Source organism: Ctenocephalides felis, unplaced genomic scaffold (genome assembly GCF_003426905.1).
Source record: "Ctenocephalides felis isolate EL2017-DRISC unplaced genomic scaffold, ASM342690v1 CF-g0.4_SCAFFOLD_00845, whole genome shotgun sequence".
In the NCBI taxonomy this organism is placed as follows: Eukaryota; Metazoa; Arthropoda; class Insecta; order Siphonaptera; family Pulicidae; genus Ctenocephalides; species Ctenocephalides felis.
The window spans coordinates 68,970,784-68,983,250 of NW_020536999.1; the positions used below are offsets into that span (position 1 = coordinate 68,970,784).

The window sequence follows — 12,467 nt, forward strand, 5'->3', positions numbered from 1 at the left end:
TTCGAAATTTAAAAAAAAAAATTAATGTTCAGAAAACTCAAATTTTCTGAAATTTTTCATCATTTTGAAAAAAATATCTTTTTAAAATAAATATAATTTTTTAACTCATATCAAAAAAGCTCTCTCTGATCTGTATCATTACAGTCCGGCCAATCATTACCAAAAACAAATGAGCACGATATCCAGTAAATATCTCTCAAAATCTTATATGGTTCAGTCTCGTGTTTCTTCAAGCTCTAGGTTCATATTGCATTTTAAAAGTCCATCATTAACAAATAAAAAAACTGATTGGGAATTATTTTCCAAATATATTGATGACAATTTATGCTGTAAAATACCTATAAAACTGATATTGTTGAGCGATTTTTCTTTCTACTTGAAGCTTAAAGACTCATAGCTTGTAAAAGGAAACTGCGTAGAAGCTGGCAAAATACTCATTTACCGGATGACAAAGCTAAACTGAATAAAGATATAAAAGAACTTAAACAATATTTGTTTGATATAAAAAATAAATATATGTAGTCCTACTTAAGCGATTTGTCTGTATGACCATTCCATCTGACAGTCACGAAATATATGAAAAGACCAACCCCAACGGCATCTTCAAATAGAATTGATGATGGTTCTTGGTCTAGATTAGCAGAAAATAAGGCTATTATCTTTGCAAATCACCTTGAAAAGGTCTTCGCTCCTTATCCTTGTAATGTACCTAACGATCAATTCATCACTCAATATTTTATTGAAAACTGTAAGTCTTTATCGAATTACATCGAATATATATATATATATATATTAACAAAGTCTAATAATCGGGCATAACATCAATAAAAAACATGAATTTCTTTCAAAAATTTATTTTAAATCCATACGTTTCGGCTATAATCCTAGCCTTCATTCAGTGGAAATATTAGTTGATCTTAGTGTTAGATTGGAAAATTTAATAATCCATGGTATTAGGATATGGAATGCACTACACTATGTATTAAACATTAACTTGAAATTACACAATATTTTCACAAAATACTGATTTGAAAAAATCACAAATGAATATGTAAATTTACATCTTCAACCAGTCTACGAATAACACACTATTCATTTGTGATTTTTTCAAATCAGTATTTTGTGAAAATATTGTGTAATTTCAAGTTAATGTTTATAATACATAGTGTAGTGCATTACCATATCCTAATACCATGGATTATTAAATTTTCCAATCTAACACTAAGATCAACTAATATTTCCACTGAATGAAGGCTAGGATTATAGCCGAAACGTATGGATTTAAAATAAATTTTTGAAAGAAATTCATGTTTTTTATTGATGTTATGCCCGATTATTAGACTTTGTTAATACATATGTCAACATCAAATTCAGAATCATACAAAATATATATATATATATATATATATGTTTTAGATTATATGTTCTAAAAACGTTAATAAACAGTTTAAACTTGTAAATTTTGTATTTTTTTTAATGTAACACAATTTTGGAAATAATTTTTTAATAAATATGTACATCAGTGAAACTAAATTATTTTTTCTTTTTAGGATTTTTCACTTTCTTATCTCGTTTCGCTTTATTCTTATTAGCTCTGATATCCTTTTTCATTCTTGGGTCTACAATTTTGTATCTGCCTTTAACACCAGCTGGCCTTCTTGGTCTCTTTGCAGCCATATGTTTCTTTGAAACCACATATGTGACATCTTTCTTGGTTCAGCCTTTGCTTTCCTATACAGCCTGTTAACAGATAATTTAAAATGAAATTAAGTTTGAAGTAATAAATTAAAAAAGGCATACTGGCAACACATAAAGATCCTGAAATTATATTTAACTTAATTCAAAAGTAGTTATGCTTGTGGAGAATAAAAGAAAACAGTGGTAAGTCTATACACATCACTTTTACTTTTTCCCAAAGAGACATGTCATGCAGCTCAGTGTCAATTGCGATATTGTAGACCAAACACGGTCAAAATAGGGTTAAGGAATGCAAAATTATATGATTATTTTTTCTTTTAAATATTCGCATTTGTAAGACTTCAGATTTTCAATTTATTCATACTCTTAAAAAAAAGATTTTTTCTGTATTCGCAAAATATACCAAAATAGCTACTTACTGCTTAATTTGTTTAGCCTTTTCTTTATTAGAAACATCGGCATTATCCATAAGAGCTTCAACTTTACGTTTTGCCTTCTCCATTTTCTTCACAGAACGCTTCTTCTTACGAGCTTTGGCTTCAATAACCTTCTTTATTGGCCTTACATTAAGCTCTTCCATTTTTGATTTGTATTCATCAACAAGTTCCTGCAAAAAAATACAATATTTAAGTATACTACTTATTATAATTAACTTCCCTATAAGAAGAAGTTTGTTTTCATAAAAACTCCGATTCGCTAATTTTATGTTTTCTCGACGTTTCAAGCCGAAACCAACGAAACCAAATTTGGCAAAGGTATGTGTGTGTGTGTGTATGTGAACAGATTTTTTTGCCGTAAATCGACGATCTCTCAAAAACAGCTGGACCGATTTCAAAAATTTAAAAATCATTCGATATATCTCGATGGGGACTAGCGTTTATCAATTTTACGCTACGATCGGCCGAACAGTTTCTTTGTAAAAGTGAAAAATTTTTCGTCTACGCTTTAGCCCGCAATTCTGAATCGATTTTGAGAATTCAAAAATCGTTCAAAGGTATTGGTTGGAATCGTGCTAAATAGAAAACATCGGCCGTGCCGTTTTCTTGTAATAAAGTATTAAAATTTTTTTTTGACGTACTAAAATATTACGGCCCTACGACAAAACTCGTTTAATTTTAAAAGTTCGTCAAAGTTTGCAAAAATTAGTATCGTTTTTTTGGCATTTGTCAAAATTAGAACTTTCATCGACGTTTGCTCAAAAACGCCTGAACCGATTTCAAAAATTTAAAAGCCAGTCGATATATTACGATGTGGATTATCTTTTCTCAATTTTGTGCAACGATCAGCTGAGCCGTTTCTTTATAAATAGCAAGAAAGTGAAAAAATGTTCGACTGGCTCTCAATTCTGAATCGATTTTAAAAAATCGAAAACTTTTCGAAAGATATTTGTAGAGAATGATACTGATTAGTTTTAGGTAAAAATCTACCAAGCCGTTTTCTTGAAATTAACTGTTGAAAAAAAGTGTTAAACTTTTCGTCCACATTTAAGCTCATCCTACCGAACCGATTTCAAAAAATCAAAAACTGTTCGAAAGATATTAGTTGGGAATGGTACTGATTAATTTTCGGTGAAAATCTACCGAGCCGTTTTCTTGTAATGAACTGTTGAAAAAAAAATTTAAGCCGATTTTCATGGAACTTTTTTTGGCGATATACATAATGGTCTTAAAGAACTTACTGTAATATTACGGCCTTACGACAAGTAGTTTAATTTTAAAAATTCGTCAAACTTTGCTAAAATTATTATCGTTTTTTTTTAAAGTAGGATTGATGAAGTATATTATTTACTTTTATTTTTTTATTAAGTCGATTATTTACACATATCGGGAAGTTCATGTAACTTGCCTCAAGGCTAAATACCAAACCAACTAGTTTGATATCCGAAACATCCGAAAATAAACGAGCATGCTTATGAAACAATAAGTTATAAATGAGAAAAGTACCAAATTTAAAACTCCAAAGGCGGTTTGAAATAGCCTCTCACAATAATAATTTCTAACTTTCATTTTCCATTTTATGAAAATTGGCAAGAATTATTAAAATGAGCCTTTTCACTGCCTAACACAAATGCTAATTTTTACTAACAATAAGCTCAGTGGTGTCGGAAGCAAATTTTTGATGGGTGGGCTTTTTTTTTTTGATAGACAGGCAGTGGGTTGTTTTTTTTAGACATATTAGGCCATATCATTTTTTGAGATTCGTGGATGGGCTCAAGCCCACACGGTTCCGACGCCAATGAATGAGCTAATTATGAAGAAAATTGAACAGAATTTTATACAAGTTTTTAAAATAAAAAAAATAAAACATAGATCAAAAATATAAAATATAACATAACATATAATCAAATAATAAAGTCCTACAAAATAACAGTAATTCTGATTAAAGTAATCCATAAATAAAAAAAACGAATTTTTAATGATTTATCCATCAATAGTATTTGTTAGTTTAAATAATATTTAGTTGCAGCCCAGGTTTTGACACAAAAAAAAAATGGTCACCTTAATAATAATGATTATTTTACCTTAGGAACAGGAGCCTCCTTCCTCATGTGTTTCTTTTCATCTTCAACAAACCAATCTGGTAAGTTATCATCATTGAATGTATATCTATTCCAAGCTTCATCTATTAAATCTCTTTTGACTTTAGCACTCGATACCATTAGAGCACCTAATGCTAGATCACTTTCATGTAGACCAGATTTTTTCAATTTATCTAGACCTGGAATATATAGAAATAGAAATATTATATACAAATTATTGTGATTCAGAATGGTTTTTTATTATTACAAATGGACCACAATAACAGTAACTTAATAAAATAAAATATTAGCGTCTTACAAAATGTGGTTCAATTATAAAAAATTTATTAATGTTTGGAAGAATGGCTTGTATTTTTAGGACATTGAAGCTTTTGTTTACGGGCTATAATTTATTCAATTACAGATATGTCTGTTTGAAAGGCAAGCGAAAGCTAATTTCAAAGCAAATAGTTGAAAAATTTATCTAATTGTAAATATTTACACCTATTTTCTTATATTATCAAACCGAAGGGCTTTGGAATTGAAGTATATATTATAACATTATACTGATTTTTTTAGTTTCTTGAATAGATTGATGCAAGCAAAGGTAAACATATGTAATTTTTTTTCTGTATTTACAAACATATATGTATATATTTTTGTCTTTATTTATTTGCCAGGAAATCTATTACATAAATTAAATTACAAAATGGTGCAGTAATCTTTTATAACATTCATTTCAACAATATCCTCTCTTCGGTCTCAACGCATTAACACTTTTCAACTCTCTTCTTCTCGCCGCATGCATACGCTCTGTTGGTACGGTCAAGTCTTGCCAACTGCACAGGACCAAAATGACCCGCACGATAGTCAAACATCCATTCAAAAATATTCATACAACATATTTCGCTAATAATATATATATATATATATATATATATATAAAATATATATATATAAATATATATATATATATATATATATATATATATATATGTATTCTTACCATAATCCTTTTTAACAATTTCAAAACCATTCTTTTCGTTTTCCTTCTTAGATTTTCCCTTTTTCTTTGTAAATTCTTCAATATCATAATCACTGTCTTCATCATCTGAGTCTTCTGATTCTTCAGAATGCTTGTCATGTTTTGATTTATTTTTGTCTCCTATGATGGTTCCACCTGCAAAACAAATTATAAAATAAGAACAAAAACCTTAAATAATTAACTTAGTTATTACAGGGTCAAGATTCAAATTAATAAGATTAGTGATCAATTACCCTTTCTTTTATAATCCTCTACTAGTCTATCAAGTTCCATATCTTCATCCTGCTCATCTTCAAGACCTTGCAAAGTATCACGAGTAAACCATAATTCAGCCTTATGTGTTTTTTTTGCCTTTGCATCACGTTCATCCAAATCGGTCAATAAAGGATGTGTTCTTTTTTCACCTTTAACCTTTTTTAATTTCTTTTGCTTGATTACAGGTTTATTAGATTTTTCATCTTCAGAAGAATCACCCAAACCTTAATGATGGATCATTAAAGCAATAATTTAAAAAACACAATGTGAGCACAATATTAACATCCCAAAAAAATATCTGTTTTTGGTAGAAAAACCGACTTGATAATTCCATGTTTTATTATCATTTTGAATCATTCGGAATCGTTTGCAAATTTGGTAAAAAGTGTTTATTTGTAAGTTGAAATTTGATCTTTCATCGACAATTTCTCAAATCTACTACACCAATATCAAAACTTTAAAGACCATTCAATGAAACTCAATGAGGACTCACATTACAATCCGACACTATTCTTTAGAATCAGGAAAGTGCACAATTTTTTGCCCGCGTTTCTTAAAATGTCTTGAACCGATTATTGGTGATAAGAAAGGTCAAATTTTGGCTTACATATACACAAACCTTTTGCCAATTTTGGTCTCCAACGATCCAAAATGATGTGAAACGTTGGGATAACAAAATTAACAAACTAGATTTTCTGGCAAAAACAAACTTTTCCTTTGGGAACTTAATAAATAAATTATTAAATAAAAAAGACATACCTAGTCCATCAACTGAGCTATCGCTATCATCAGATTCAGAATCTTGATCAATCTCACTTTCAGAACCCTTTTCAAAATGAAATTATATAGTATACAATTATAAAATTATATAATGTTAAATTAATTATAGTAATGTTGTAATGTATTCACATATTTAAATAAATTAAATAATTACCGCATATGGTAATCCTTTGCTATCAAGATGATATGATTCCTTATCATATTTAACTTTTTTAGGTTTAATTTCTTCATCAGAACTCTCCTCAGACTCCGCCACAAGATCTGGCGTCTGGTCTTGCATTTTTTCTAAATCCTATCAAAAAAATATATTAAATAATGTTTAGAAACATCAGATTATATTAATAAATATATAAAACTACTTATTTATCACTTACATTATTGCTACGAATTTGTTTCAGGCTGAAAATATTTCCTTCTTCCAGTGTGGGACCCTCATCGTCTTTCAAAACCATTTTTAAATTTAGCCGTTCATTCAAGCGTTGTCTCTCTTTATTCGCACGTTTCTTTTTACGTTTTAAACTTTTCTCTTCTTCAGCCTGTAATAAAAATAGATATAAATATTATTCATAAAATATGGAATTATATTTCGAATACTTCATACCTGCAATTCTTGAATTTGCTTTTGTATTGCGGCATCTTCTTGGTCCTCTTCTTCTTCAAGAGTTAATGTTTTGTTTTCCTCTGTTTGTTTTTGTTCCTCTTCAGATGAATCCTAAAAACGTTAAACAAAAATTATGTCAAATATGTATAATAATTTTATAGTTAACTTGAATTCATGCATGCTATATAATTCAAATTTCATGACCGAAAGTTTGATGAAAATGCTTACCGCTTTATCACAGCTACTTTTCCATTCACGTATCTGTTTGTGCCATGTAATCAACTGCCTCAATTCTTTTCTACCCAAGACTTTAATGTCCTTGCAGCATTCCATAATTTCTGCGGTGGTCTTAGGATGTTCCAATATTTCTTTGTCATCAAATGATATCTGACAAAAAAACAATTACATAATTTTAAATTAATATATAATATTTAAAATCAACAATTAACAATAAGGTGTAATAAAAAGTTCACACAAAAAGAATATTAAGTTGGTAATGCTTTTTTTTTCTAAAAATTATTACTATTATTTCTATAAAATATCTGTGAATTCCAAGAGCTTTATCAAATACTCTTACATCCTGATAACATCTCTCTGTTTAACTATGGTAACAAAATTTGTTAGAAAAATTAAAATAAATTAATGCAATTACAAGTACTGTTTGAAAATAAGTTGAAAATAACTTTGTTTGAAAATGAATTGAAAATCCCATTAATTAATTTTTGTTGAAAAGCAAAAATTATATTTCCAAAATAAACAATTTTTTTGTTCGAATAGCTAAATTTCAATTCTTATTCTTTATATAAAACTGCAATGCACTAAAATCATAAGATTATTATATTGTCAATAATTTTACCTCTGAAGTCTTTTGAAGAATTTCTACTGCATCATCACATTTAATAAACTCCGAAACAGGTAATGTATGATGTAATGTATAATCATTAGTTGGATAACCCTCAGCCTTAGCTTTCTTAATTTTTTCTGGATGGTATATACTCATTTTATTCGAAGGCTCCAATTCTAATTCTTCAAAGACATGCTTGGGATCCAAAAACCTAGGATCAATTTTATCGGGTGCTACATAATATTGGCATACAACAAAAATTTCAGCAGATTCAGTACGGGAAGCTTGTGGTTTCGTAGCATGAACCTTTCTGAAAAACTGTTTCAACACCCATATCAAAGGATGGTAGTCCTTGGATCTGAAGACTTTGGTCACAAACCAACCTCCAGGTCTTAAGAACTCAGTGGCTAGTTTTAAAGCACTCAATGTTAAACAAGCTTGTTGATAGGCATCATGCAACCAATTTTTACCAACATTTGGCGCACCATCATTTAGCACAACATCTGCTTTCCATGATTGCAATTCTTTTTGCAAAGCTACACGGCATTTTGTGGTAGTGATGTCTTCTACCAGGCCAATGCAACCTGGTACTGTTTTTATGGGAAATAAATCTACTCCTATAACAATACTGGATAATGGCATGTTTTGTTTGGCTACTTGCATCCAACCACCAGGGGCAGCACATAGATCGATACATACTCGAGATTTTTGAAGAAAGAGAATTTACGATTTAATTGAATTAATTTGAATGCAGCTCTTGAACGATAACCTGAAAAAATATTTTCAATTTAAGTGAATTAAGAGATGAATCATAAATTTTCTAATTTTATTGCATTTTGTACAAAATTAGATATATATTGCGGAGCGACTGAAAAATGTAATTGATTTCCTAAAATTTTATAAATAACCTAAAAATGTTATAAATTGTCTAAAAATGTTGTGTATTGTCAAAATCTTTTTTATTATTTGCAAGTATTATAAATTGTTCGAAAATATTGTAACTTGTATGAAAATATTTAAATTATCTGAAAATATAAATTGCCTGAAAATATGTATTGTAAATACTTTGATTACAATTTTAGAGCACTCATTTAACAACATACCTGTCTCCTTAGCCAACTGATAATATTTATCTTTACGTTGTTTTCCAATTTTAGTCTTTTTACCCATTTTTAAGCTTATTCGAGTTGACAATTAAAATAAATAACTATTCAGCACGCACCACGTGCGGCAAATTATAGGTTATACGTCAACTGGTAAAAATATATTTTACGGATTCACTTTCACATTATTTTTTAAACCTAACTGATTTAAAGTCTTTGCTTATGAAGTTTTAAAATTAACACACCTATATACTACAACATATTAACACATTTGCTTTCAAAACGTTCGTGAAATTAAAAATGTGCCACTCTGAATATATTATATTATCATATCGTATAGACGTATTCGGCGAGGTTATGTCAAACATTACTTACTGTAACGGATTTGACAGTAATTGGAGTTGAATAAGCGAACGTTTTTTCTTATCAGTTACTCATCCGTTAACGAATCACCCGTTACGTCCGTTACGTCGAAACGAAACTAGTGGACTAGTGGGGCATTCACACCACTTGTTTATCTATGGACAAGATCTACCTGAAGTGAGTTTCAGTGAGTTTTGAAATGTGGCGGCGAATGGAGGCGATAGAGTGGACAGACAAGATAACAAAAATGAAGAAGTCTTGAGAAGAGTGGGCGAAGAAAATACTCTACTGAACACAATCCTGAAAAGAAAAGAAAACTGGATCGAAAACTGTTCTGCGAAAAAAGTGCCTACTACACGACGTAGTCGAAGGCAAAATAAAAGGACTGAAAGGAATGGGAGACAAATCCAGCTTATTGACAACTTACTCTGAAGAGGAAATACAGGAAACTGAAAGCCGAAGCGCAGGATTGGAAAGCAGAAGTTTGGAAAGAAAAATAAATTAAAAAATGTGAAAAAGGGGGGGGGAAGGGAAAATAGTAAAAAATAAATAGTAATAGTAATGATAGACGACGAAGGGTAAGGGAATCATTTATTTGTGGTGACTCTCATTCCATAGACTCATCTTCTACTATTTATCATTTATCATTTATTATTATTATTATACATGTTCAGAAGGTTTTCAAACGTAAAGATATATAAAAACTTTTGTTATTTATTCGGGCGCATAGAGCAACCGTTTTTTTTTAAATTTATAAAAGCTCAGAAAAGAATAATTAGAATTTGTTTGAGAATTTTGAATTTTTTTGAACACTTTTGAAAATTCTGGAATTATTTGAAAAATTTGATTATTGAAAAACCGCCTTTTTAGAAAATGCTGATATTTTTTGAACACTTGTCTAAACACCGAACTGAAGTCATTGAGTCATTCATTTTATATGACAAGTCAATACTAGTACATATCAATATCGTGTCGAAAAAAATCAATACATTATCATAAAGATTGCTATTATTTCATTCACAAAAACAAATTTAATTCATAAATCTATAGAATTAATATATGTTATCAAACTTAAAAATCTATATTTTACGTATTTAGCGCTTGTCAAACACAAAGACAATTACGCTCTGTTATATCTGTGCAGAAGTTTAGAAGTTGAATAGCTTGCATGAGTCGCTTGAATTCAATTCATGCTGTTAACTCGCATGGTTCGATCCAACTCTAATATCTTGCATGATTTAATTCAAGTATTTATTTCTATTATTATCAATTTTTTATATTTATTCAAATTTGTTTTCACATTGTATTCACATATTGTATCACAGTAAATATTTCTTGTCTTGATATGAGTTAATTGAAATCAAGTAACATGCAATTTGAATCACTTGATACAAGTTGGCACTCACTAATATACATATACAAATATAATAAAAAAATGTATACATATATAAAAGTTTTATTGAATTAAAATATACGTTTTATACTGTAAAACAATATCAAACCTTCTTCACAAAACTTATCTAATTCTTACAAAGGATAATTTAATAGTACATCTTGCCTAGCTAATTCTAACAACATAGGATCATCGAAAAATTTGTTTATAGATACGTCTTCAGAAAGCCCTTTCCTCCTTCTTGTTTTAACCATGAATTCTCTTGCTAAATGTGTAGCTGGCTGAGGTTCCAAAGGACGAATTATTATGCTCTTGTCCAATGGATCACCGGGAACAATCTATAACGATATAAATGTTTTAGTACTGATTTTTCATTTGACATATCGTTAGTAATTTATTTATTTATTTATTTATTCATAAGCAAGCCGTAATCAATAATAATAGTAATAGTTAAACTCAAACTCGATTCAGGGAAGAAGTAAGGTGACAGTTTTTCCCATTTCCTTTTCACACCACAGTGCCCGAGATGGGCTTATTTTCAATTGGAAAGATATTTTGATGTATATTTTCAATTTAAAATGAACATCGTGCTGCCCTATGTCAAATTGCCAGAGCGGGGAATCTAGCTCTAATATTTAGAGCTGTGTGTTTCTAAGAAGTTTTGTTTGTGTCACAATGTTGTTTGACATTTGTCTGGAATGGACTCCTAAACTAATGAACCAATTTTAAATTTTATTGGCACACCGCGTGGCCGATAAAATTATGGCCATTAGGGGCAATTTCAATCCTTTTACATTGTTTACATCCTGTTATTTTTATTAAGAATTGTTTGTAAATGTACATATTATAATAATACGATCACAACTAAATAATGTCGGATTTGTAGTATGAAATAAAACAAGAAGTTTTTAATCAATTATATATTTTTCATTTTACTCAATGATTTCCTGCCATCTTTCTTTCAGTCGCTTGATTCTGTGCTCATAAAATTTCTAGTACTTTTCAGCAAATTATTGAAGCAGGGGGGAGTGAAAGTCATCGTCATTTGTTTTAGAATGTGAAGAATTATGCAAATTTGTAAACAAATGGTTTTCAGGTGCTGCTGGATCAGGGCTGCATGGAAGATATGACTTCACTTTCGAGCCATTAGTTTCCCATCAGCTGTCAAATGTGATGAGGCCTTTGCACTATCATGATGAAAACTATACCTTTACCATTGACAATTTCGGACGTTATTTTTTTATTGCTTCATGTAATTTTATTACTTGTTGGCAATAAACTTCAAACAGAGTATCTTTGTAATCTAATCAAACCAACAGCAAATATGCCAGCATGATAATTTTGGATGCAAAGCTTTGTGCCAAATGAAAGAAATTGCTTCATAATCGTTTTCAAACAATGTTGGGAAACCGGGGAAAATTACTCCATCACTAACAAGATAAAGCATAACCTTGCCCTCCTATCTTTGGGAGATAAATCTCCAGAATGGAATATTTTTCACTAATTCTCACACATATGTTCTGTTGAGCAATTAACACCTTATACTTCACATACAGATTTTTCTTGTCTGCACGCGCCCTGACGTAGTACGCGGCATACATAATCACGTCATAGTTCATTTTGTTATTATTTTGTATTACTGTTTTTATTTTATTTTTATTTTAACTTTTTTCATTTTATATTCAATTTATTGCATTTTTTTGTATTTTTTGTTGCTCATATCAATTTTGTAAATAAGACATTAAAGTCTTGATTAACAAAAATAAATTGTAACAAAAAAAAAAAAAAAAAAAGATTTTTCTGAGCAGCAGCTGCTCTCTTTTCTTCACGAAAATAAAAAAATAACCGAAAGTTTTCGAACAACAAC

The 12,467-nt window shown here is 29.6% G+C and overlaps 1 protein-coding gene across 1 annotated transcript; it reads right to left on the reverse strand.

The window, feature by feature from the left end:
* Nucleotides 1-1,514: 1,514 nt before the first annotated feature.
* Nucleotides 1,515-9,171, reverse strand: LOC113373181 (pre-rRNA processing protein FTSJ3-like). Its single transcript, XM_026613500.1, is given in 14 exon segments — nucleotides 1,515-1,715; nucleotides 1,718-1,740; nucleotides 2,118-2,305; nucleotides 4,220-4,416; nucleotides 5,223-5,396; nucleotides 5,495-5,740; nucleotides 6,276-6,342; nucleotides 6,451-6,588; nucleotides 6,671-6,832; nucleotides 6,898-7,008; nucleotides 7,129-7,284; nucleotides 7,754-8,451; nucleotides 8,454-8,510; nucleotides 8,845-9,171. Coding segments are annotated over 14 exon segments (2,466 nt in total). The 5' UTR covers nucleotides 8,912-9,171; the 3' UTR covers nucleotides 1,515-1,533.
* Between the last annotated feature and the right edge of the window lie 3,296 nt (nucleotides 9,172-12,467).